This window comes from Pelmatolapia mariae, linkage group LG18, assembly GCF_036321145.2.
Source record: "Pelmatolapia mariae isolate MD_Pm_ZW linkage group LG18, Pm_UMD_F_2, whole genome shotgun sequence".
Taxonomy (NCBI): Eukaryota; Metazoa; Chordata; class Actinopteri; order Cichliformes; family Cichlidae; genus Pelmatolapia; species Pelmatolapia mariae.
The window spans coordinates 5,170,288-5,193,540 of NC_086243.1; the positions used below are offsets into that span (position 1 = coordinate 5,170,288).

General features: G+C 40.7%; 1 protein-coding gene across 4 annotated transcripts in view; it reads right to left on the reverse strand.

The window, feature by feature from the left end:
* Positions 1 to 5,861: 5,861 nt before the first annotated feature.
* The window catches only part of LOC134616724 (solute carrier family 12 member 7-like), a 38,625-nt gene continuing 21,233 nt past the window's right edge, over positions 5,862 to 23,253 (reverse strand). The window contains exons 7-28 of one of the 4 annotated variants that reach the window (XM_063461688.1): positions 22,660 to 22,790; positions 22,444 to 22,556; positions 22,254 to 22,358; positions 20,452 to 20,639; positions 20,168 to 20,332; positions 19,939 to 20,037; positions 18,925 to 18,982; positions 18,638 to 18,812; positions 18,010 to 18,128; positions 17,820 to 17,918; positions 17,623 to 17,742; positions 16,742 to 16,846; positions 16,150 to 16,318; positions 15,712 to 15,907; positions 14,731 to 14,900; positions 11,642 to 11,773; positions 11,401 to 11,508; positions 11,005 to 11,106; positions 8,544 to 8,713; positions 8,288 to 8,302; positions 7,840 to 7,973; positions 5,862 to 6,888 (exon numbers count right to left, since the gene is read on the reverse strand). In XM_063461688.1, the coding sequence (XP_063317758.1) occupies positions 6,797 to 6,888; positions 7,840 to 7,973; positions 8,288 to 8,302; positions 8,544 to 8,713; positions 11,005 to 11,106; positions 11,401 to 11,508; positions 11,642 to 11,773; positions 14,731 to 14,900; positions 15,712 to 15,907; positions 16,150 to 16,318; positions 16,742 to 16,846; positions 17,623 to 17,742; positions 17,820 to 17,918; positions 18,010 to 18,128; positions 18,638 to 18,812; positions 18,925 to 18,982; positions 19,939 to 20,037; positions 20,168 to 20,332; positions 20,452 to 20,639; positions 22,254 to 22,358; positions 22,444 to 22,556; positions 22,660 to 22,790 (2,765 nt within the window). In that variant the 3' untranslated portion in view covers positions 5,862 to 6,796. The remainder of the gene's footprint in view (positions 6,889 to 7,839; positions 7,974 to 8,287; positions 8,303 to 8,543; positions 8,714 to 11,004; positions 11,107 to 11,400; positions 11,509 to 11,641; positions 11,774 to 14,730; positions 14,901 to 15,711; positions 15,908 to 16,149; positions 16,319 to 16,741; positions 16,847 to 17,622; positions 17,743 to 17,819; positions 17,919 to 18,009; positions 18,129 to 18,637; positions 18,813 to 18,924; positions 18,983 to 19,938; positions 20,038 to 20,167; positions 20,333 to 20,451; positions 20,640 to 22,253; positions 22,359 to 22,443; positions 22,557 to 22,659; positions 22,791 to 23,253) is intronic. The other 3 variants (XM_063461690.1, XM_063461689.1, XM_063461691.1) reach the window with 3 other exon arrangements.

The following is a 23,253-nucleotide window of genomic DNA, read 5'->3' on the forward strand; positions in this document are numbered from 1 at the left end:
TCTCTCTCTCCCTCTCTCTCTCCCTCTCTCTCTCTCAGCACAAAGACTCCCTCAGTTCTGTCTCTGACTCTTAGGACCCACACAGTTGGGAAATTTGACTCCCTTGAAGGAAAAAAAACTCACTCTTTAGACCTTCTTTGTTAACCTGCTGGTTGAGACAATTTCCTTTGATTGATAATAACGTGATGGGCTGTTATTTAAAGTTAAACGCATCTACCAGTGAATCGACTTTCTATGTACAATACTGTTTAGAGTGCTTTAATTCATTCTGCAGGGATATTTGTATCATTGAAGTGAAAGAAATCCAGTAATGCTTCCTAATGAAAGAGTGACACAATGACAAAATCAAAGAACATGGCCGGAGCTTCCTTTTTGGCCTGGGTCAAAGATTTGTTGTTGGTCACTCCATGGCTCATGGAGAGGCTTCATCATCCAATCAGATAGTTTAATTAAAATGAAAAAAAGAACAGGATTCTGCTTAACAATGAGCAGATGTTTGCACCTCTAAAAAGGTACCAATTATGAGATTAACCTGTGCAGCCTTAGGCTAAATGAGATAAAGCCTAATTTCTAAATAAAAAGAAAACAAAGAACATGTTTAATGTTTAAATAAAGAAGACATAGAGGATTTAACCACAGAATTGATATATTAAAAAAGAACAAATCAATATTCGATCAAGTGCAGTAGTTTAAAATAGCAGACCTTGACAGTTTTAATCTCCTCTTAGACATTCTTTCTCAAGCTAGCAGAATGAAAGGATAACGGGTCAACAAGGTCAGAGGGAATCTGTGGAATAATCATGTCATGATGTTAACACCCTGGCATCACCAGATTCTGGAATGATAATGTCTGTGAGAACAAGAAAAGTTACATTCCTGCTCACTGCATCCCCTTATACTGAGAAAATGCCCTTCCTAAGACACTTGTGCTATTTATACTCTCTTTCTGTCTATCTATATATCTATCTAGACTCCTAGGTAGGAGAAATCTGTTATTTCTGCCTTTCAAGTTTAATAAAGGCTGCTTGGGTGGAAACCGGTAATGTTTGGGTTAAATTATTCATTTGAGATGGTCGGGTGGGTCCAGGTTGTACAAATTAGCATGTAGTAAAGGTCATAAATTTCTTGTATCAGATGTGCATTTTTAAAACTAATTTTTCCACTCTCAGAAGGTGTCACTCTGCTGTACAATCACAACACACTTTTTCATTCTTTTTCTCAGAGTTTGAATGGCACACAGAGGGCTCTGTCACTTGAATGTAAACCCATATGAGCTTTGGATTGCTTTCCACAAGCATCTGAGAGAAATGTCAAGTTTAATATCGGCGAAAAGGTCTGTTATGCCTTCTAGCTAGTTGCTAGCCTTTCCTGTCGGATGGTACTGGGCAGGAAGTATATCATGTGTTTTAAGAACTTTTTTCTCCTGAAAACAATAGCTCGCTGAGGCAGAAAATGATGCTTAGAAGTGCAGTGAGACAGCTGTAGGAGGGGGTCAATTTTCAATGCTCACTCAACTTGTACAAAAGCTTAATAAATAATGTCTATGCTGAGCGACAGATAGGTGGCATTTCATCTCATTTTATACAAACAGACACTATTATTAAGTGCCAAAATCAGTATTTGATGTAATATCAGTGAAATATGAATGCACCTTGTTACGCATGCTAGCTAGCAGTAGCGTTAGCTGATGACTCAGCAGCTTTTCCTTTTATATTGATTCCCTCAGTTCCAGAAAACCAGTATGGTGATAACCAAAGACTATTTTTGATCACCAGCTGTAAGTCTCTTTTCAGGTACCTTACAGCTGCCTGGAGTATACCCTACCTCTCATTCAGTAACAGTTGGAATAGACTCTAGCCCAGCAGCAGTCCTGATATGGATAAACAGAAGAAAATGATGGAATGAAGTCTAATTTTTCATTTATTATATGTCTCATATGTGGGTTCATTACTGTAGACTGCAGTCCATGTAATCTTAACGAAAAAAGGAGATGTTGAAAGTCCTAGATTTGCAAAAATAAAATCCTCTGTGAACCCATCGTTTACCCATTTTAGTATTTTATGAGCTTTGGGGATTGTTTCACACACTGACACTTGAGGTCATCATGGTTTTATGTGGATTCTGGCCAGCGGACAAGACTCTCATTGGGGAAACAATAAAGTGTCAAATTAGGTTAACGGTTCTGAAGGGACAGCCTGCACTTTAAAAGGAGCAAGGGTTATGGACAGCAGACTGTGTAACAGAGTTGTAATTCACATGGTGATCAGAGCATCAGACTGGGCAGGTCGTTATTGTTGCTCTGTGCGTGCTGACCCAGCTAACCACTCTCTGGGACAAACAGGAAGCCATTTATCCAGGGCCAAGTTTCCCAACAGCCTTCTTACAGCAGCTCCAAGATGGTCTTTGTTGTTTTGTGAGCCAAGAGACAGTGATGATTTTAGAACTAAATTAATTTTTGGAAACTGAGCCTGAGAGGCTTACGTAAGAGACTCTCAGTTCTACTCTCATCTGGGTCAGACAAGAACTCAATCCATCTGGCCAGAGAATATCACCTTGGTCACCACTCAGGTTTTTTTTTAACTATATATTTATTGTTTTGTTTTTTTTTGTTTTTTTTTTCCATTTAAACATGAAGTAACACAGACAGGGTCAACATAAATAAGAAAATATATTAGAAAAAAAAAGTTATATCATCGGGGAGAAAATTTTGATATTTGGTTACCAATTCAGAGTTATATATACACAAAAAGAATATCTTATTAATACAAATGTTATAAAGAAATAACACAGGAGTCTAGACTCATTTCTCTGTGAAAGCATTTCCATTTCTCCCAATATTGTTCATATTTTTCTGAAAATAGTCTCAAAGAGAAGGTTAGTTGTTCCATAGTGTGAATTTCATGTATTATTTCTGTCCAGTCCGAAACATTTGGTGGTTCCTCATTCAGCCATTTGCGTGTAGTAGCTTTCTTGCTGGCAGCCAGTAGTATCTGCAGCCGGTATCTATCCTATTTCTTTAGTCTGTTTGGTATATTGCCTAAATAAAAAACACCGAAACTCCCTTCAAGCTGTGACCCAATTATCTGCTTAGTGTGTGCAATCACAGCTGACAAGTAGGGAGAGATTTTAGGACATTCCCAAAAGATATGGAAGTGGCCTGCTGAAGTATATCCACATCTCCTCCAACATTTCCCTTGGTCAACATTTTTGCTTTGGTGTTCTTTAATCTTAGGTGTAATAAAAAACCTCATAATGTTCTTCCAAGTGAATTCTCTCCATAGTTCGGAGCTGGAAGTAGTGGCTATAGTTTTACATATACAGTGGCTTGCAAAAGTATTCGGCCCCCTTGAACTTTCCCACATTTTGTCACATTACAGCCACAAACATGAATCAATTTTATTGGAATTCCACGTGAAAGACCAATACAAAGTGGTGTACACGTGAGAAGTGGAACGAAAATCATACATGATTCCAAACATTTTTTACAAATAAATAACTGCAAAGTGGGGTGTGCGTAATTATTCAGCCCCCTTTGGTCTGAGTGCAGTCAGTTGCCCATAGACATTGCCTGATGAGTGCTAATGACTAAATAGAGTGCACCTGTGTGTAATCTAATGTCAGTACAAATACAGCTGCTCTGTGACGGCCTCAGAGGTTGTCTAAGAGAATATTGGGAGCAACAACACCATGAAGTCCAAAGAACACACCAGACAGGTCAGGGATAAAGTTATTGAGAAATTTAAAGCAGGCTTAGGCTACAAAAAGATTTCCCAAGCCTTGAACATCCCACGGAGCACTGTTCAAGCGATCATTCAGAAATGGAAGGAGTATGGCACAACTGTAAACCTACCAAGACAAGGCCGTCCACCTAAACTCACGGGCCGAACAAGGAGAGCGCTGATCAGAAATGCAGCCAAGAGGCCAATGGTGACTCTGGACGAGCTGCAGAGATCTACAGCTCAGGTGGGGGAATCTGTCCATAGGACAACTATTAGTCGTGCACTGCACAAAGTTGGCCTTTATGGAAGAGTGGCAAGAAGAAAGCCATTGTTAACAGAAAACCATAAGAAGTCCCGTTTGCAGTTTGCCACAAGCCATGTGGGGGACACAGCAAACATGTGGAAGAAGGTGCTCTGGTCAGATGAGGCCAAAATGCAAAATGCTATGTGTGGCGGAAAACTAACACTGCACATCACTCTGAACACACCATCCCCACTGTCAAATATGGTGGTGGCAGCATCATGCTCTGGGGGTGCTTCTCTTCAGCAGGGACAGGGAAGCTGGTCAGAGTTGATGGGAAGATGGATGGAGCCAAATACAGGGCAATCTTGGAAGAAAACCTCTTGGAGGCTGCAAAAGTCTTGAGACTGGGGCGGAGGTTCACCTTCCAGCAGGACAACGACTCTAAACATAAAGCCAGGGCAACAATGGAATGGTTTAAAACAAAACACATCCATGTGTTAGAATGGCCCAGTCAAAGTCCAGATCTAAATCCAATCGAGAATCAAGGCAAGATCTGAAAACTGCTGTTCACAAACACTGTCCATCTAATCTGACTGAGCTGGAGCTGTTTTGCAAAGAAGAATGGGCAAGGATTTCAGTCTCTAGATGTGCAAAGCTGGTAGAGACATACCCTAAAAGACTGGCAGCTGTAATTGCAGCAAAAGGTGGTTCTACAAAGTATTGACTCAAGGGGCTGAATAATTACACACACCCCACTTTTCAGTTATTTATTTGTAAAAAATGTTTGGAATCATGTATGATTTTTGTTCCACTTCTCACGTGTACACCACTTTGTATTGGTCTTTCACGTGGAATTCCAATAAAATTGATTCATGTTTGTGGCTGTAATGTGACAAAATGTGGAAAAGTTCAAGGGGGCCGAATACTTTTGCAAGCCACTGTATTAGACCAATCTTCAGATGGCTCTATTCCGGCCTCTTTCTTCCATCTAATTTTAATATAGGTGGTAGACAATTTCCTTTCTGTTTATATTGTTGAGTATATCATAGACATTTGTTTTTTTAGCACTTTCCCTTTACATATGTTTATAAAGATTTGGACTAAAGACCACCACTCAGTTTGATACAATAATATAAAACTTTGAAGAGGATAAAATATTTACCGTTGGCATGCATTTCAAGTGTTTTGAAACAAAAGGAAGAAATTGAGAGGAGTAGAATGTCATCAGAGACATCACAATGGCCTATATCTGGCTGACTACTACTTTAGTTCCGTTTCCTTTACATACCAACTTCCTGCTTCCTGCCCTTTGTCTCTGTGTGTTTATAGATATGTTTTATGGGAGGTTCCTTCCAAGTCTTTACAAACACTTCTCATTGAGGATAAGCTCATTTTGAGGGTCACAGTTTATAAAACCAAATCCCAGGGGGGGTAGCAGTCTAAGCAGAGATTTCAAGTCTTCCCTCCTCCCTCTCGCTGGCCGCTGTCCCCAGGTCCCTACGCGGGCATACCGAGGCATTCCAGGGCCAGCCGAGCGGCATAATCCCTCCAGTCTGTCTTAGGCTTGGGGTTTCCTGTCAGTAGGATATGTACAAAACACCTCAGCTTTGGAGGCATCAAGAAACCAAACATCTCAATTGGTTCCTTTCACTACAGAAGTGCACAGGCTTTTTGACATTTAGATACAAATTAATTATTGTTGTTGTTTTGCTGTCACACATCACTTTGTTCAGGTCCATATCCATTGTTGTGCCTTGTTTTTCCCCCCTTTATAGTGTACTGGTACCTTAATGCTTATTACCTTTACCAAAGAAAATTAGCACAGAACACATTTCCATAAATAATCAGACACGACAACTTCATTATTATACAGACTTTAAGTTATATTTGTTTTTTGCTAAATAACATGCTAAAAAGAGACGAATCAGTACTAACCTATGACAAAAAAACAACACAACACTACTATAGAGACTCCATATTGCATCTATGGAAAGAGCTCACAGACTAACATTCTGACAACATACAAAAACTCAGTCAAACTCATCAATAATTAAAATGTCCTGAAACGCTGAAACCAGCAAATCATCTGTATCATTTTCACTCTATTACATCTTCATTATGCTTGGCACATTCCCATCTGTGGCAACAAAAACAGTAATGGCCTAGTGTGTCTAACCTACAGATTACGAGCAGCACTGATACGTTTGTTCATGGTCATCAACACATTATTCCACATTTGATATTCTTTCACAATATTGGCTAAAAAACATGTTCAACTCATTTAATCATCCCAAAGTAAAACATTTGTTACGATGAAGTGTCATAACTGGCATGGAAATAAATAACAAAGATCACAAAGGAAATATCATTGAATGTTATTGCTAAACGCAAAAGTATTCCTATAAAAGTCATTGCTGTGATCTTTAGGGTACTCTGTAAAAGGGCAGTTTCCACTATATCTGCATGTCTCAGTGAAACCAACGATTGCACTAAAGGCAACAAAAACAAGCTGCAGTTCATGTTTTTTCATCTGGAGGAGTTGGAGTGGTGGAGCCCCTGGTGGTCTGTCTGTAGTAAATCCTCTTCACTTTCAGACTCTGCACTAAGCTGAGGCTGTGCTGTATGCAGAGTCCCTTGTTGTCCAAATGTGGCACTCTTCTCTTCGTCAGTCATCCAGGTTATTGTGATCTAAGGAGGTTGGAAATACTGGACTTCTTTAAAAAAGTCTGTTGTCACTGTCCCACCTTAAAGCCTTTGTGTCCCTCAGCTTTTAGCATTGTCCAAACATGGTTCCTTTAAAGTACACATCCAAAAAAATAGGAACCTCTTTGTGCTAGGAGTAGATAGTAATGACCTCCCGACCTCCTCCCCGAACCAACAGTACACGGTCTAGACCTTCCATTAAAACTTCCAGGAACTCCATATCTGAGACACACATTCTGGTTAAGGGGGTTATGCACTACTATTAGACTCAATATGCTTTATTATTTTCTTACCAGGATGAATCAGTAAATGCCACTTCAATATCTTTATTCTAAGTATCGGGTTTTTAGGTCTAACGTCATTAGCCGTTTCCAGGTCCACACTCCGCTTCAGGTCCCAAAGTCAAACGAACACTGCGACATCACTGAGAGCTAAAAACTGTCTAAATTCTTTCATTTTTAATAAATTGATCAGCGTTGCTGCTCTACCAGGTGTAGTAATTAATTTTAACATCCAGGCATCCATGAAAACAGAATTTATTAAATTTAATGGAGTTAGAAGTTAGCAGGAAGTTAGCTCGCTAGTTTCCACCCAAACATGATATAGCATGTTCTGACTGAGAGATTTCTGAAAAAATTAAAAAGTACAGCTCTGCTATCACTTCCGACATAAATGAAGGCAAAAAAAATAAACAGCAGTGACGTTTGTAGGGTTACTGAAGTTGGGCTAGCTGTTTTATAATGTATAATTCAACCTGGAGTTACCAAGATATGGAAACATTAAGGATTTACTTTGTTTTTTATAAGACTGCTTAGAGTCCTATTAAAACGTTTTCAAAACAGCATCTTAGTTTTTATGTTCAGTTTTAGTGTGGTTTAATTAATGACATTAACTGAGTCAATATGCTTTAAAATGCTTCTAGGAGGATTTTTTTAACCTTTGGAAGAAGACACGCTTGTTGATTATCTATCCATGCTTAGTTAAGCTAGCTGACTCTAGCTTCAGCATACAAACATGACAGTGCTATGACTAATCTAACTCATAGCAAGAAAGTGGGTGGCTAAATATCAAACAGTTTATCTACTGTGGTTGACTAAATGACTGAACAACTCACAGACTGAAAGAAAAATCCAGTTAAGGGCTTAATACTGCTGGTACTTTGAAAAAGGATACAGTTCTCATCCCCTTTCTTGTTCTTTGGTGGGCCCGGCATGTTCAGCAAGACGAGCTCTGAGTTACAGGATTTCTTCACCACCACCTCGTTCAGTTTCACCGCTGTGTGCATCCTCCGCACATTAGAGTGGTTGCTATGTTTAACCAGAGACATTAACAAGGTCTTTAATTTGACAAAAAAATCATGTAACACAGTCAATCATCTTCTAAAGTATGCTATACTATCATTCATCTGTCCACTCAAGTGCAGTATAAAAGATTGGGGATGACAATGAAGGATGCAAATGCAGATGGATGCAGTTTCCTTGTGATAAAAGCGTGGGATTTTTTTCTCATCACGTATGCATGCATGAACTAGTTAATCGCTTTTCTACCAGCATGCCAACAGAGATTATTTCACACGTGAAAAAGTTCAAGCACATGCAGCCAAGAAGTGAAAGTTACTTACAGATTCTCCCACTCACTAGAGGATAGAGGATGGGGGATAGAGGATGGGGGGACACACATCCAACATTAATAGCAAAATATAGCCTCTAAATATTCAGAGATTGTATTTAAATCATCACGCTGTCACTCCAGGAATCACTCCAGCAAAATTTTGAGTAAATTTGCAATGCCACTTTCTTGCAATATATATTCTAAATTATGTTTATGTATGTGTCAAAATTCACAAAGTGTGAGGCAGTATACTTAGCTCTACTTACGGTTTCATGTTGAACATGTCTTTCACTGCCATGTTTTCTTTGTGTTTGTTCCTCTCATTCTGCAGTTTGTCTTTGGTCCAGGTCATGTGGACACGATCAGAAGTGGCGCCAGCAGCCTTGTCATTCGCTGCAGAATGAGATGCTGTGTTCCGGTCGTGAATCAGCTGAGCCTGAACATACGGTGACATGATATAAAGTCTTATTAGTTTCATTATCTTCACCCTTAATCTTTCATTAGGACAGCTGATACTGTATACCACAGCTTTTCAGGAAATGGAGACATTATAATATGGAAAGAAAAAATGATGAGAAGAAATGTCTGACATGACAGCAGTTAAGCGATATGTTTAAGAGCATTAAAGTACATGCAGGCTCAAAGAATCACATGAATGAAGAAAAACCTCAGCTTCCCTCATGTGATGGTAACACTTCTATATATGACTAAATTATTAAAAACCTGCAAATTCATATGTGCAAAACCACCAATAGCAAAACCTTCTGCATATTCTTTTGCAGGATTTGTTTTTACATTTTTAAATGTTATTGTTGACTCAGCTTATCTGGCTATAAAATGGATTTGTTTTGTTAAGTGGTTCTCTTTGACCCAAGTCTCCACCTGCATCTGGGACCCCATGCAGACACCTTTGGACTAGGCACGCACTTCCAAACTGCCTCAATGATTCCCATCATTAAGAGGGCAGACTCTGACCCTGTGGACCTTTCTGCAGCCTTTGGCACTGTTTCTCACACCATTCTTCTCTCTCACCTCTGTCTGGCTTTCTTGGCCTCACTGGTACTGCACTCTCACAGTTTCAGTCCTACTTTTCCAACTGAACACAGCTTGTCACCTTAGGAGACTCTTGCTCCACCTCTATTCCAGTTAACCATGGGGTGCCTCAAGGCTCTGTGCTTGGACCCCTTCTCTTCACCATCTACATGCTCCCTCATGGTCAGTGGTGCCATGGTTTCTGCTTCCATTCTTATGCTGACAACACACAGCTGTCAGTGCTAAACTCTCCACAATCAAAGCTCCTTGACCAAATGTCTGCATGAAATTACAACATGGATTTTAACTAACTAGCTCAAAAGCAATAGCACAGTGCTTTTGCTTGTGGCCATCAAGACCCTGCTCCAGAAGAATGGAGCTCTTCTCATCGACATGGATGATCCCCCCATCTCACCACCCCCTGGACTCAATTTAATTTCAATTTTATTTATATAGCACGTAATCACAACAACAGTTGTGGCATGTTATAATGTTATAATGTTCTACACTTTTATTCCAGGGTTATTATAAATCTGTCACCAAAGCAGCTTTTCTTCGTCTAATGAACATCTCTTGACTTTGGTCATCGCTCACTGACTCTACAACGCAGAGCCTCATCCGTGCCTTTGGCGCTATCTGGCTGCAATGGAGTCCCATTTGGGATCCCCAACATATCACTCCACATAAAGCTCAACTGGCTCCTGGTCACATCACGCATCATTTACAAGTTGCTTCTGCTCATTTATAAATCCTGTTAATGACCTGGGCCCTCAGTACCTGTCTGGCCACCCATACATGCAGCCTTGGATGATGTGATCCTCAGCCATGGGGCTCTTTTCTGTCCCTCGCACCAACCTCCATATCTTCTTTAAAACTCCCATCAGTTCTTCAAAACTCACCTCTTCTTTAATTTCTAGATTTTTTATTATTGTTTTAATAAAGTGTTGTTGAGTTTCTTGAAAGGTGCTGAACAAATCTATATTGTAGTAGTAAATTGTATCTATATAGCACTAAATTACAAAAATAGCTGGCCCGAGGTGCTTTATATTGTACGGTAAAATTACAATAAGAGAGAAAAAGAGAAAACCTCAACAATCACTGCTCCTATGTACAAGCGCTTGGCAAGAGACAAGAAACAGGACCGATAAAAGCTAAAACAAATAAGCTTCATGCAGAACCCTGGACACACTCTCTTACCTATAGGTAAAATGTGTCGTTCCAGCTCTCCAGTGCAAAAATGCATGCATGATAGGGGGAAAAAATGATAGTGCATGATGCAAAACTAGTGACATTATTCTTTGTGTCAGACCTGCACATGTATAACGCAACTGACCGCTCATTGAGAGTTCCACATCTTAAAATCTGAAGATGGTAGTGCTAAGGGCACAAATCAAAAGATGAAGATTTGGGAGGAAATAGTCAATACTCTGTTGTATGACTGATATTTTGGTGCCTGCCACTCAGGGAGGACTTTGTGTCCCCCTAGTGGCTGTTTTTGGTTTCTGACACTCTGTTAGCAACATCCTGGAGGGTGAACAGATGAAACAAGCTAATGCATACACTTAACAAGTGAGTTAATTCAGAGCACTGTCTAAAGCATTCCGGCGGTTATGAATGGATTAGGATGGTAAAGATGATGAATGGGATAGAGCGATAGCTCCAGGGTTGTTTGTTTGGTCTAGTTGCCATGGCTACCTCATCCTCTGGAATGCACTGAGAGTAGAGGGGCGGGGCGTCGGCACTCGAACACTTCTTCCTCTTTATGGAGGCACGCGATACATCCGTGATGCTCTGAATCTGAGCCCATCGTCCATTCACAACGCAGTGATTAGGGGGAAAAGGTCAAAGGTCAAGAACAGCAGAACAGACCGTGAAGACTTTTGCGACACCTTAATATTTAAGCAGTTTTTCCTAAATCCTGTCATTATAAAAATATTAATTATTGTTGATATGTTTGTTTTAACACATCCATCATATGATCATCATAAAAGTCTTGCAGGAAAACATTAAAACATGCCAAAATAACCAGCTTATACATCGCTTTACAATCATTTGAAAAACGATAAGGATGTCCAGTATGTGTCCCTTTACCTCTCTCTCCCTCTCTGTGCGGGACAGCTGCATCTGTTTGAGCATTTGAGATCTCTGCTCCATCACCAGTGTCTTCTCATAGGTGAAAGCTGAGATATCACTGTCATGCTACAGGGGGAGAGAGAGCATCTGCAAATTTAGTATCAGTAGGTATAGAACTATTATCATATTATGTGTTACATTAAGTAATATAATGCAGATTGCAGATTTAAAAGTAAATTAAAAGTGTAGACAGTCTCACCATCTCCACTACCTCCACCACTGCATTTAGACGCAGTTGGTAGAGAAACATCTGGAGATCTTTCTTCATCTGAATGGAGTTGTCATCCATCTGTGCCACAGTGAAGATTCGCATTTTGCACTTCCTCCATACCTAAACAGAAAAAGTTATTATAACCAACCACCCAGAGCAACACGCCCATCTTTTATCCACCTCAATTAATAGGCCACCTGAGTGCAGCACGAAAGATTAAAGATCTGCTTTTATTATTTTATTATGACTGAAGACCGGCAGGCTCTGCATCAATATTAAACTGTGTGACATTAGCTGTTAGCAAGAGATCTTGATTTGCAAACAGGTCAATGGCTATTTACTACAAATCTGTGGGGAAAATGTTTAAAGGTTAAAAGAAGAGTAATTTTAATTTTGGTTGAAGTTGATTAAATGTAGTCCCATATGGTAATTGTCAAGTCAGAACCTACGGGACTGAGAAATGCAGCCACCTTTGAGGCGCAGTTCCTCACATGACCACTTGAGGCTGATTCCAAAAGCGACTTGATCATGATCTTTTTAACTCTCATGTTAAAATGCAAACTTTAGCCTTGTAACTTACGTGTTTACAGCCCGGTACCAACATGGTTTTGGTCTCCAAAAATAATAAAACACATTCACGACAACATGCATGTGGTGATTTGTTTGTAAGATTTCCCCCTTTTGGGCATTCCTATGGCTTAAAGTCAGGGGTGTGGCCGTTTTGATTGACAGGTTCAGCTTCCTCAAGAACTGAACTCAAGGCTTTATTTGTGGTGTTCAGAACACTTGGTATCGCTGCTGTGTGATAAAGGATGTACAAAAGTCTAATGAGGACACTTTTTGTATTTGTTTGTATGTTGCTTAGCATTAATTAGCAGATAACTAGCAGATAACTGTGTCTGCTCATTGCCCCCTTACAGTTCATGGAAGCAGCTTGATAATGAAGCTTGCTAGTACTAGCCAGTAAGTTAGCATACGCTCATTTCAAAAGGAAACTTCTGGCTGGAAGACAGCAGCCACAATGCTAACGGTGAGAACATTGAGACAAATTTTAACTGTGTATATAAATGCACAACTCCGCCATTGCCTGGTCCCAAGTCCAGGATGAGAAAGGAGGAGGGTTGGGCGTGGGGCTAGCAACCCCACCTTTTAAAAATAAGCCATGCTACAGAAACTGCAACAACAACAAATACATCCCAACAACTGCCTGGATGGGAAGACTCCTCTTCAGCGGGGCTCATGACGCATGCTGGTGAAAGCCTTCGGGAAGCCAGCTCGCCGACAAGTCTTCTTACGACCAAGGCCAAGACCAGGATAGGGACCTGGAACATCAGAACCCTGTATGAAAGTGGCAAGTCAGCACAGGTGGCCAGTGAGATGAGAAGATACAGCATCAAGGTTCTCGGACTATGTGAGACCCGATGGAATGGAAGCGGCCAGACCAGACTGTCTTCAGGTGAAACCATAATCTACTCCGGGCACGAGGACGCGGACCACGATCACACCCAAGGAGTCGCGCTACTGTTGGCGCCAGAGGCTACGAGGGCGCTGATGGCATGGGAACCCGTCTCACCAAGACTAATGATAGCCAGGTTCAACTCCAAGGGCAGGAACATCACCATCATTCAATGCTATGCACCCACTAATGCAGCACAAGCAAAAGAAAAAGAAGATTTTTACAGTTCCTTGCAATCCCTTTTCGACCGGACTCCACAAAGAGACATAAAGATCGTCATGGGCGACTTGAACGCGAAGGTGGGAGGCGACAACACAGACAGAGAACTTATCATGGGCAGACACGGCATAGGCACCTGCAACGAGAACGGAGAGCTGTTCACAGACTTCTGTTCCTTCAATGACCTAGTCATAGGTGGCACCATCTACCCACACAGGAAGATCCATAAGACCACCTGGACTTCACCAGATGGGAAGACTGACAACCAGATCGACCACTTCACCATCGACCGCAAGTGGAGACGAAGTATGCTGGACGTCAGAGTAAGGCGTGGCGCAGATGCAGCCTCAGACCATCAGCTGCTAGTGGCAACACTGAAGACCAAGTTGAGATCCATCTGCGACTCTAAAGGAAGACCACACCATAAGTTCAACATACAGTTTTTGAAAGACGGCAAGAAAGTAAAAGAGTTCAACTGTGAAGTCAGGAACAGGTTTGAGGCGTTGGGGGATCTGGTCGAAGAGACAATAGAGAACCACTGGACAGAAATAAAGAAGACCTGGAAGGCCGTTTGTACCAAAGTCCTGGGGAAGAAGGAAAGGGAGCAGAAAGGGTGGATGACAAAAGAGACATGGGAGAAGATAGAGAAGAGGAAGGAGGTGAAGCAGAAAATTAACAGATGAAGACGTTAGGAGCCGGATCAACAAAGCAAGGCTTGCATTCAACACCCTGCGACCCATCTGGAACTCCAAAGCCTTATCTCAGCGCAGCAAGATCTGCATCTTCAACAGCAATGTGAAAGCAGTCCTTCTGTATGGGTCCGAGACGTGGCGGGTGACCAAGACCACTACCAGCAAGATACAGATTTTCATCAACAAGTGCTTGCGACACATCCTCAACATCAGATGGCCTGAGAAGATCTCAAACACAGACCTGTGGAAGAGAACCAGCAAGAACCCGGTCAAGACATCAAGAAGAGAAAATGGGGCTGGATAGGCCACACACTTCGAAAACCACTCGACAACGTCGCAAGGCAAACACTGGACTGGAACCCACAAGGGAAAAGGAAAGTGGGGAGACCCAAACAAACGTGGAGAAGATCTGTCGAGAGCGAAGTGAAGGCCGCTGGAATGACGTGGACCCAGCTGAAGAGAGCAGCCCAGAACAGAGTCCGTTGGCGTGGTGTTGTTGCGGACCTATGCTCCCCCAGGAGTCGACAGGAAAATTGATTGATATAAATGCACTCTATTCGTCCTCATTACTGTGGCAATTTATATAATTATTGATTTTTATCTTACTTTGGAGTCTGTGTTTTTTCTTGAATGGTGCTCATTCATATTTAAATTCAACTAAAGAATCTTAAAGTAAAAAGATAATTTAGGCAACACAAACAAAGACACACCTTGTGCTGACTAAGTAAGAAAGGCAGAAGCATGAGCAGTCCACCATCATGTACGATCCACCACACATCAATGGTTCCCTCCTTCAGACGCTCCTGGTTACCAGGGAAATGGTCGATGTTCTTGGCTACGAGCAGAGCCTGATGTGCCGAAGTCGTCTCTCTTACTGTTTCTGCAGGGAGAGAAAAAAGATGTGCCTGAGTCCTGTCCAAAATCTCTAACCTTGTGCGTAAATACGGTGGCCCTAAAAGGTCAAAAACACTGGAAATTATGAAAACACCAGCAAACAGAAAGATGCAGCAAAGGCACATAAAACATGGAAGAAAAAGAAGACGAATAAAACACAAAGGAAGTAGAAAAAACAAAATCTCACAACACAGAGAAGTGTTTATGGGAACACATTACTGTGACGAAACAGCTGTGGAAGTGACACATAACCAAATATGTGAAGTACTTTTGCAGCATATTCTATTTGTTGGGGTTTTCTTAAACTGCAGTCCATTTGAACTCTCAGGGCCACCGTTAATCTGTAATACCATAAAGTCATTTGTCATCTGCATCTGCAGGACATCTGGACTAAAAACATCTGTAATCTACTCGGTAATATGTGATTACATGTCTATATGGTCATAATAGAAAAAATGTAAAAAACAATACAGTAAATGTCAAATGCTGATATTTTTGGCATTAATATTTTTGTAATGATATCTTTTCTATTTCTTTACAATAAGAATGTTGCTATAACATTACCACGACATTAAGGACGGGTTTTGTCCTCCTCTTAATGAAGTGAAGGGCTCATTAAAAGAAATGCAGTTCTGTAAATTGTTGTCCACAGTATTTAAGTAGTTATGGATTAGCAAATGGTTGATCTCAGTCATTACAGCTTACCAAGCCTTTTGAAATGTTGCCTCAACAGAAAGCCTTTTGTAATTTTCTCAGTATTGGAGTGTTGTCACACAAAACCCTTCTGTTGAGTTTACCTATAAAGTTTCTCCTTGCGGAGGAGTCCCGGTTCTGTTTCCAGCCTGTTGGCCAGGCCATCAGCACGGCGTTGTGTTTCATTCCCCCCAGTCCAGCTGACTGAATGAGTATGGAGAAACCATCTCGCAGACTGGAAGACACCACGACGTGAGAGAAACCCTTTGTCTTCTCCGCAGCCATGGCTGCTTTCAAGTTCTGCCAGAAGCAAGCAAGGAAAAGAAAGGAACAGTTTCAGGTGCTGAATGGTGTGCAATATTTTGATTCATTCACAGCTTCAGCAACATGTTGGTTCATATTCGAGTGAACATATAGAGCAGGAAAACAAACGTAATTACAAACATAAGAGACACATGGAAAAAGGTTAAATGCAAACATTAGCATGTACAGTGAAGTCATGGCTAGCCGATGAGAGCGAACGATTGAACAAACTGAGAGACCTGCTCTCCTTTCTTGGCGTCGTCCCCTCGGGTCATGTATGTTCCCTCCAGGACGGAGCAGACGATGGTCAGCCCCTTCCCCGCTTTGAGCTGCGTGGCGAAGGACAGGAGACGAGGGTGTGTCACCTCCAGGTCTGAGTTCAGTTTACACAACACCAGCAGCTGAGGCCTGAAGACAGAGCCAAAAATACAAACGTCTAGCAGCAAACAACCGAAAAACAATCAAAGTAATTTTTCTGAATGAATGACAGTCTGTCTGTAGACAACTGTAATTCTTTAGAGGACAAGATGATAAAAAATGTAATGACTGTCAATGACAATGAGGCTGCAACTTAACTGTTTAAGATTTGAAATATCAGATTCAGAAAAATAACTGTGCCGAGGTAAAGGTGATGTCATATTGTTCAACATTTGTTCAACAGCCCAAATCTGAATATTCAGTAGATTAAATGTAGAGCAGCAGATTTCTCTGCCAATCTCTGAGTTTAAGAAGAACTTGTTTGTGATTTCTAAGTGATTAAATATAGACCAATCATTATTTGTTGCCTCTAATTAAAATACTCTATTGTGAGAGAAGTGTTATTGCACTCACCTCCAGTTTTTGGTGTGTAGCGGTGCCTCCTCGAGCCGGATGAGAGCATAGCGTGCTGCATTTAAGGACAGACCTCTGATTCCATCTCCCCATTCCTTCACTGCCCTGCACCACCATTAAAACTGTTTTACTACATCTCAACAAACGAGAACTCATTTTGATTTTCAGAAAAAGGTGTTGTTGGGATGGGAGCGTATGTGGCTCTAAAACTTGTAGAAACCTTTCACCACCTGATGGCATCCTTCCAGTTGTCGAAGGATGCCAATTCCTTGCACACTAATGCATCTGCATAACATTAGAGATGCAGGCTTTTGAAAAGAGTGCTGATAACAGGCCAGCTCATTCCTCTCCTCTTTAAATTGCCGAGTACAGCGCCCGTGTTTTTCAATTTTAATATTTTTATTCATCTGGCCACAGAAGATTTTATATTTGGCCCAGTGAATATGGCGGTTATCGGTCATATTCTTTGCAAGAAAGAGCTTTAACCTGCATTTGTGGATGGCAAAGCAAACTGTTTTTTCTGGAGCGGTTCCTGAGCCCATGCACTGATTTTCCATGACATAATATTGTCTGTTTTTCATGCAGTGCCATCTCAGACCCTTTTTGGCCTTGTCTTGTGCACACAGAGATTTCTCCAGATTCTCTGAATCTTTTAATGATATCATGTACTGTATATGATAAGATATTTTGCATTTCTGAAATTGTTCCACAGTTTGTCAATTTGTCACAGTTCTTTGAAGACTGGCAAACCTTTGCCTCTCTTTACTTTTGAAAAGCTCAGCCGCTCTAAAACGATTGTTGTGTATCAGTTTGTTTCTGACCATACCTTCTTACCTGCACCTGTTTTAAACGTTGAATTGATCTCATCACCTGAAACTTACCCTTTGTATTCAATGTATTTGTAGATACAGCCGGCTATCACTATGACGACCAGAGCGTAGATCCAGGAGGAGATGAACATGAGGGAGAGACAAAGACTCATCCCTAAGAAGGACAGAGTCCTACAGGAAACAAGCAGTGTCATCATTACTGTCACACTCAGAGATAAGAGACAGAGATTTCTAGGACATGCTCTTACCAGTGATAGAACTTAAAGCGAGGTCTCCAATTGGGGGTGCAGAGCAAAGTCTGAACAGCACAGGCCAGGTTGACAAACAGATAGCACATGAGGAAAAACCTGAGAAGACCAGTGATTAGTATAAAATGTAAAGACATTAACAAATTCAGTGACAAAAAGAGGCTGACATCATGGGGAAAAAAGCACATACATGGAGAGGATGGGGGCTACATGATCCAGAGAGGCAATAAGGATTCCTATCTCGCAGATCCCGACAGTCAGCAACAGAGCCCAGGTGGGCTCACCGTTAGCCTTCCCATGACCAAAGACCTGAGAAAAAGAGATCCAAAGGACAGAGGTTTGATGTAGTACTTATTTTTATCAAGGGCAAAAAGGCACGCCTTTCTAACTCCTGTGTGCGAATTTGCAGCTTTTCTCTAATTTATTATGTTAGAAACTGAAAACACATTTTGAGAAACACATAAAAGGAAACAGATTAAATACACAACCTAAACATGCTTCCTTAAAACTCTGGGAAGCTGCGACGTGTATAATGTAACCAGTCCTTTAACAATTTATGAATGAAACAATCAGTTCAGAAGACTTTGTGAAAAATAAGGAAATCTTTTAAATAATCATTTAAAAATGAGAAAGTAGACCAAACATTTTTTACAGTACACATTCATAAGTTATTACTACCTCTGCTGTTGGCTTGTAAATGGTAAAAAAGCACAATAATGAAGCATGAAAGGAAGCTGCATGTGCACTTTCAAGATAAAAATGAAAAAGGAATAGGTGTTTTTCAAAAGAAGTGAAGAAAGGATCTATCTTCCACTAACCTGTAAGAAAGGAATGATGCCATCGCGAGCAATGGCCTGCAACAGCCGGGGGGCACCAGTAAGGCTTTGCAGTCCCGCCCCGCAGCAGGAAAAAAATGAGCCAATCACAATCACCCACGGTGATGGCCAGGCCAGAATGCTGATGACAGGTTTCGTCTTTACTGAGAAACCAAACCTGAAGAATACATACGCTTTAATAAACAGTAATCGCAATGATAAAAATGCATTATGAGACGTTCTGAAAAAACAAAGCACCTGCTTTTCCAAACATTTAAACATTGTCTTACTTATCTCTCAGGACCACCCCTTCAATACAGGCTCCAAATAAGACCACAAAGGAGATATCTGACCAGGAAGTTAAGATGAAAATACTGGGACAATGTACTTTACATCAACAGCCTGTGACAATATCAATCTGCTGCTCTTCATCCACAGCTGATGCATAAATATCACCTAATTTAGAAGCAGTGTGAATCTGGGATTCATCAACATTTTCTTCCCTCAATTCGTTTAACATTAATAATGATAATAAGAAGAAAAAGAATGCCCTGAATTGCGTAAGCAGTTAAGACAACTATTGGAAACAAATAAGTAATTATAAAGTCAACAAAAACTGCTTACAGAATAAAATAGAGAACAATGCGGAAACAAAAGAAATCTAAAAAACAGTAAATATATGAAAATAATGAATAATAATGAAAGTAAGAGATGTTTGGATCCTTGCTGGATGTCATCACTGACGTCAAACCTTTCTCAACTTTTTAGTCAAAGTAATAAGTCACAGTGCATGACCCATTACATCTCAGTTATCATCACACCTGAGGAAACCTGGTCTTCAGCCGCAGAATATCCCTGCTCTTGTAACGTAGTAATGTAACAGTGTCACCTCTGTCTCCACTACACCTCGAGATAAATAGGTTCCCTAATGCTGACCAACAGGGATTATTAGTGGAAACAGTGGATTTACTTTAAATGACTTCTTCATCTCAGCTAAAAATGAGACCAAGAAGACAAGAAGTGGTGTCCCCCCAAACCAAACCTCAAGCATGCCTTTACACTTGAACACTCGTGTGAATAAGCAATTAACCCTTGGGAACACCAAGAGAGTCTTGCACTGCCACACCTGATGTCCAACTTTCCCTCACTGGTCTTTCAGGTCTGGGAGGGTCAAGAACTACAAGACTCCAGAGGGGCCTTTTCTGGATTTGCTCCTTGGGGAACCAGCGGCAGTGGAAGAGTTTCTGGGTGTTCCTGTAGCAGTTCCACAGACACAATCAACACATTCAGAATCTCGAGGATACAGATGAAGGATGTGGTGAGAATAGCCAGTATGGTTCCTATTGGGATGGATCTCTGGGCGTCTCTGAGATCACCTGACCTGTTAGAACCAGCCATTATACCTGAAACGCAACACAAATTTTACTCATGTAAATGCATTAAAACTATAATTCCTCACGCTCAAGTCCCTTGAAACCTTTATCCTAAATGATTTCTCATCTTTGTATAATGTGACCACAATAAATCATCTACCTGTGACAGAGGGGAAGTATATTCCCACCAGCAGAGTGAAGTAGGTGGCCCAATCGTTGAAGACGTAGTTCTTAAGTTTGTCGTTGTTGGCCTCGGCTGGTACAGAAGACAGGTTTTTCTTCTCTATCACCATGTTGTCTGGGCCATAATTTCCCCACAGGTTGTCTAAAGGAAAGACAAGCACAGGCTGCATAATCAGAATTTACTGCAGGAAAAAAGTTTCATTTAGCCTGACTGTGACAGAGGGGGAACTCTCAGTGGATTTTTGCTTGACGGTGACGCACCGTTGATGACTTCCCCCAGGACTCCCGGTGTGGCCTGGATCTCGGTCAGGTTGTTTAAGGCGAAGTACTCGTCACAGGTTGCGTTGGGATATGGACTGTCACAAAAAAGGTTCCAGAGCTCCACATCTGTTTTTGCGCACTTTTCAAACATTTCATTCTTCAGAGTGCGATTCCCCAACAGACAGACACTAGAGGAGAAAAATGAGATTAAGCATTTCATAAATTGTTACAGTCGCAGTCTCTTGGATGTCTTATGTAAATTTCAAATACCCATGCTAATACATACAATCTTTTTTTTTATAGTAGTTTCAAGTTTTATTGTCATGTACAGATAAACAGTGTAGCCACATTTATCCATAATGAAATTCTTTGGCTCGTGTTCCTCAGCTTTACATGAGCATATAGAGATTGTGCAGTTATAATGAGAAGAAAATAACAGAAAATAGCAGTGGTAGTAATAAAATAATAATAATAATAATAATATTAACAATAAAAAGGAGAGGAAAAAAGTATTAAATATTAGAGAATTTAGTTGGTATTTACATTTAAGACATTTAGCATCTAACAAAAAGCAAAGAAAACCAGCTGAAAGAGACTACAAACTACAATTCTACTTTTGTGCAAGGAAAACAGATCTCATACAGTTACTCTAAGACGTTATTTTAAGGTTTTCCAAAAACTCCCTGAAGTCTTCAGTTTCTCCCATATTGGCTTCTTTTCATTGGCTCCCAGTTAAATCTAGAATCACATTTAAAATCCTTCTCCTCTCTTACGAGGTCTTGAATAATCAGGCACCATCTTATCTTAAAGACCTCATAGTACCATATCAACCCAACAGTGCACTTTGTTCTCAGACTGCGGGTTCACTTGTGGTATTTAAAAATAGAGTGGGACGCTGAGCCTTCAGCTTTCAGGCCCCTCTTCTGTGGAACCAGTTCCCAGTTTGGATTCAGGAGACAGACACTATCTCTAAGTTAAAGATTAGATTCAAACTTTTCTTTTTGATATTGCTTGAGTTAGGGCTGGATCACTTGACACTGAATCCTCCATTAGTTATGGTGCAGTTATTAGTTTTCACTCCCATTTTCACACTCATACTTTCATTGTGTATTTATACACCACTCTACACTTAATTAGTCTGGCTCTCTTGTACTTCCTAACCTCACCCCCAGCTGATCATTGCAGATGGCCGCCCCTCCCCGAGCCTGGCTCTGCCAGAGGTTTCTTCCTGTTAAAAGGGAGTTTTTTCTTCCTACTATTGCCAAAACGCTTTCTCACGGGGGTCATCTGATTTCAGGTTCTACCTTATTAAAATAAATATAAAACATGTACTGAATTGAATCTCCACTCTTCAAAAGCTGTATATCACTGCACCATTTTCCTCCCCCCACATATGAACTGAAATCTGACTGTACAGTGTGCAGAAAGACAGAAGCTGTGTTTCATATTTTTTCCCTTCTATTCACCAGATGAAGACAAATCATATCAGAGGATAAAATACACATTTTAAAAGACTATCTGACCGAATGACTCTAAAAGGTGTTTCAAGTTATGTGATTGTTTCTTGCAGCTTCACACACTCACGTATACACTTACCCAAGTACTTAAAACAAACTTTGCAGTGGTTGCAAGCTAACTAACAAACTAATCCAGTTCCTTATCTTAAAAAAAGGATAAATCAGCTGTAGTACAATAAATTGCTTAAAATGTATCTGTAAGCACTGACAGTACGTGATTTTCACTGTCAGAGAAAACATGCCAGCACTTCATAAAAAGCGGTTGCTCAGTTATTAGTCGCTCACCTAAAGTTTGAGGGTTTGATGGCCGTCTTGATGGCTCCTGCATAAGTGGCCATGATAGACAGAACCACACAGGACAGAAACACCAGAGCCAGCTTGTTCACATACCTGCAGACAGAAGGAGAGGGGCAAATGTGAGCCTGTGTGGTGTGTTCTTCTGTTTGTGTGTGTCAGATGGTGAATGGAAACTTACTTCACCCCTACAAACACAACCAGTGCCATCAGGAGCAGGCAGCAGGTGCCATAGATTCGCATGTCGTTGGCCGTTGTTTCTTTGACCACTTTTTCTGGTGGAATGATGTAGAGCTGGTAGACAGTAAAGAGAAAAATCAGATCGATCGAGGGATTAATGTGCAATCAGAAGGGCACTGACATGGCTGCCTCCTTGTATGACATAGAGTTTACAAACCAAAAGAATCTCTATGGTTCCAAGAATGTACAAGGATCCAGCGAAGGTGGTTCCCAGGTACAAACAAAGTCCCACAGCACCTCCAAACTCTGGACCCAAAGATCTGGAGATCATGTAATACGAGCCACCAGCTGTCAAGAAGTGATTAAAAAAATACATTTTACTAGTTTCATATCTACACATACACAAATGTAAAAAAATAAATAATGTAAATAAAATGCAAATAAAGTTTCCATTGACAAACTAATAGTTGCCTGAGTTCCTGTGCTCAGAGACCATTTTGGGCATAAAACTGTTTCAGAATGTTTTCTTTTAGCTCACAGGGATTACTTGCATAATACTGACCTCGCTGTTTGAAAACGTTGCCTATATTTGATATAAACATCGATTATTTTACCAGCATCTACATAACATAAAATAACGTAAAATAAGGATAATTGGTCCCCTTTAAAATTGGGCTCTGTCCATTTGCAGCTTTTGTGCATTACATTAGATTTCATATATTAGCTACTGAGAATATTCTACTGAGATTTAAAAATCCAATATTCCAACATATCGAACTATGTTTTCCCTTTTAGACACAAAACATAACAA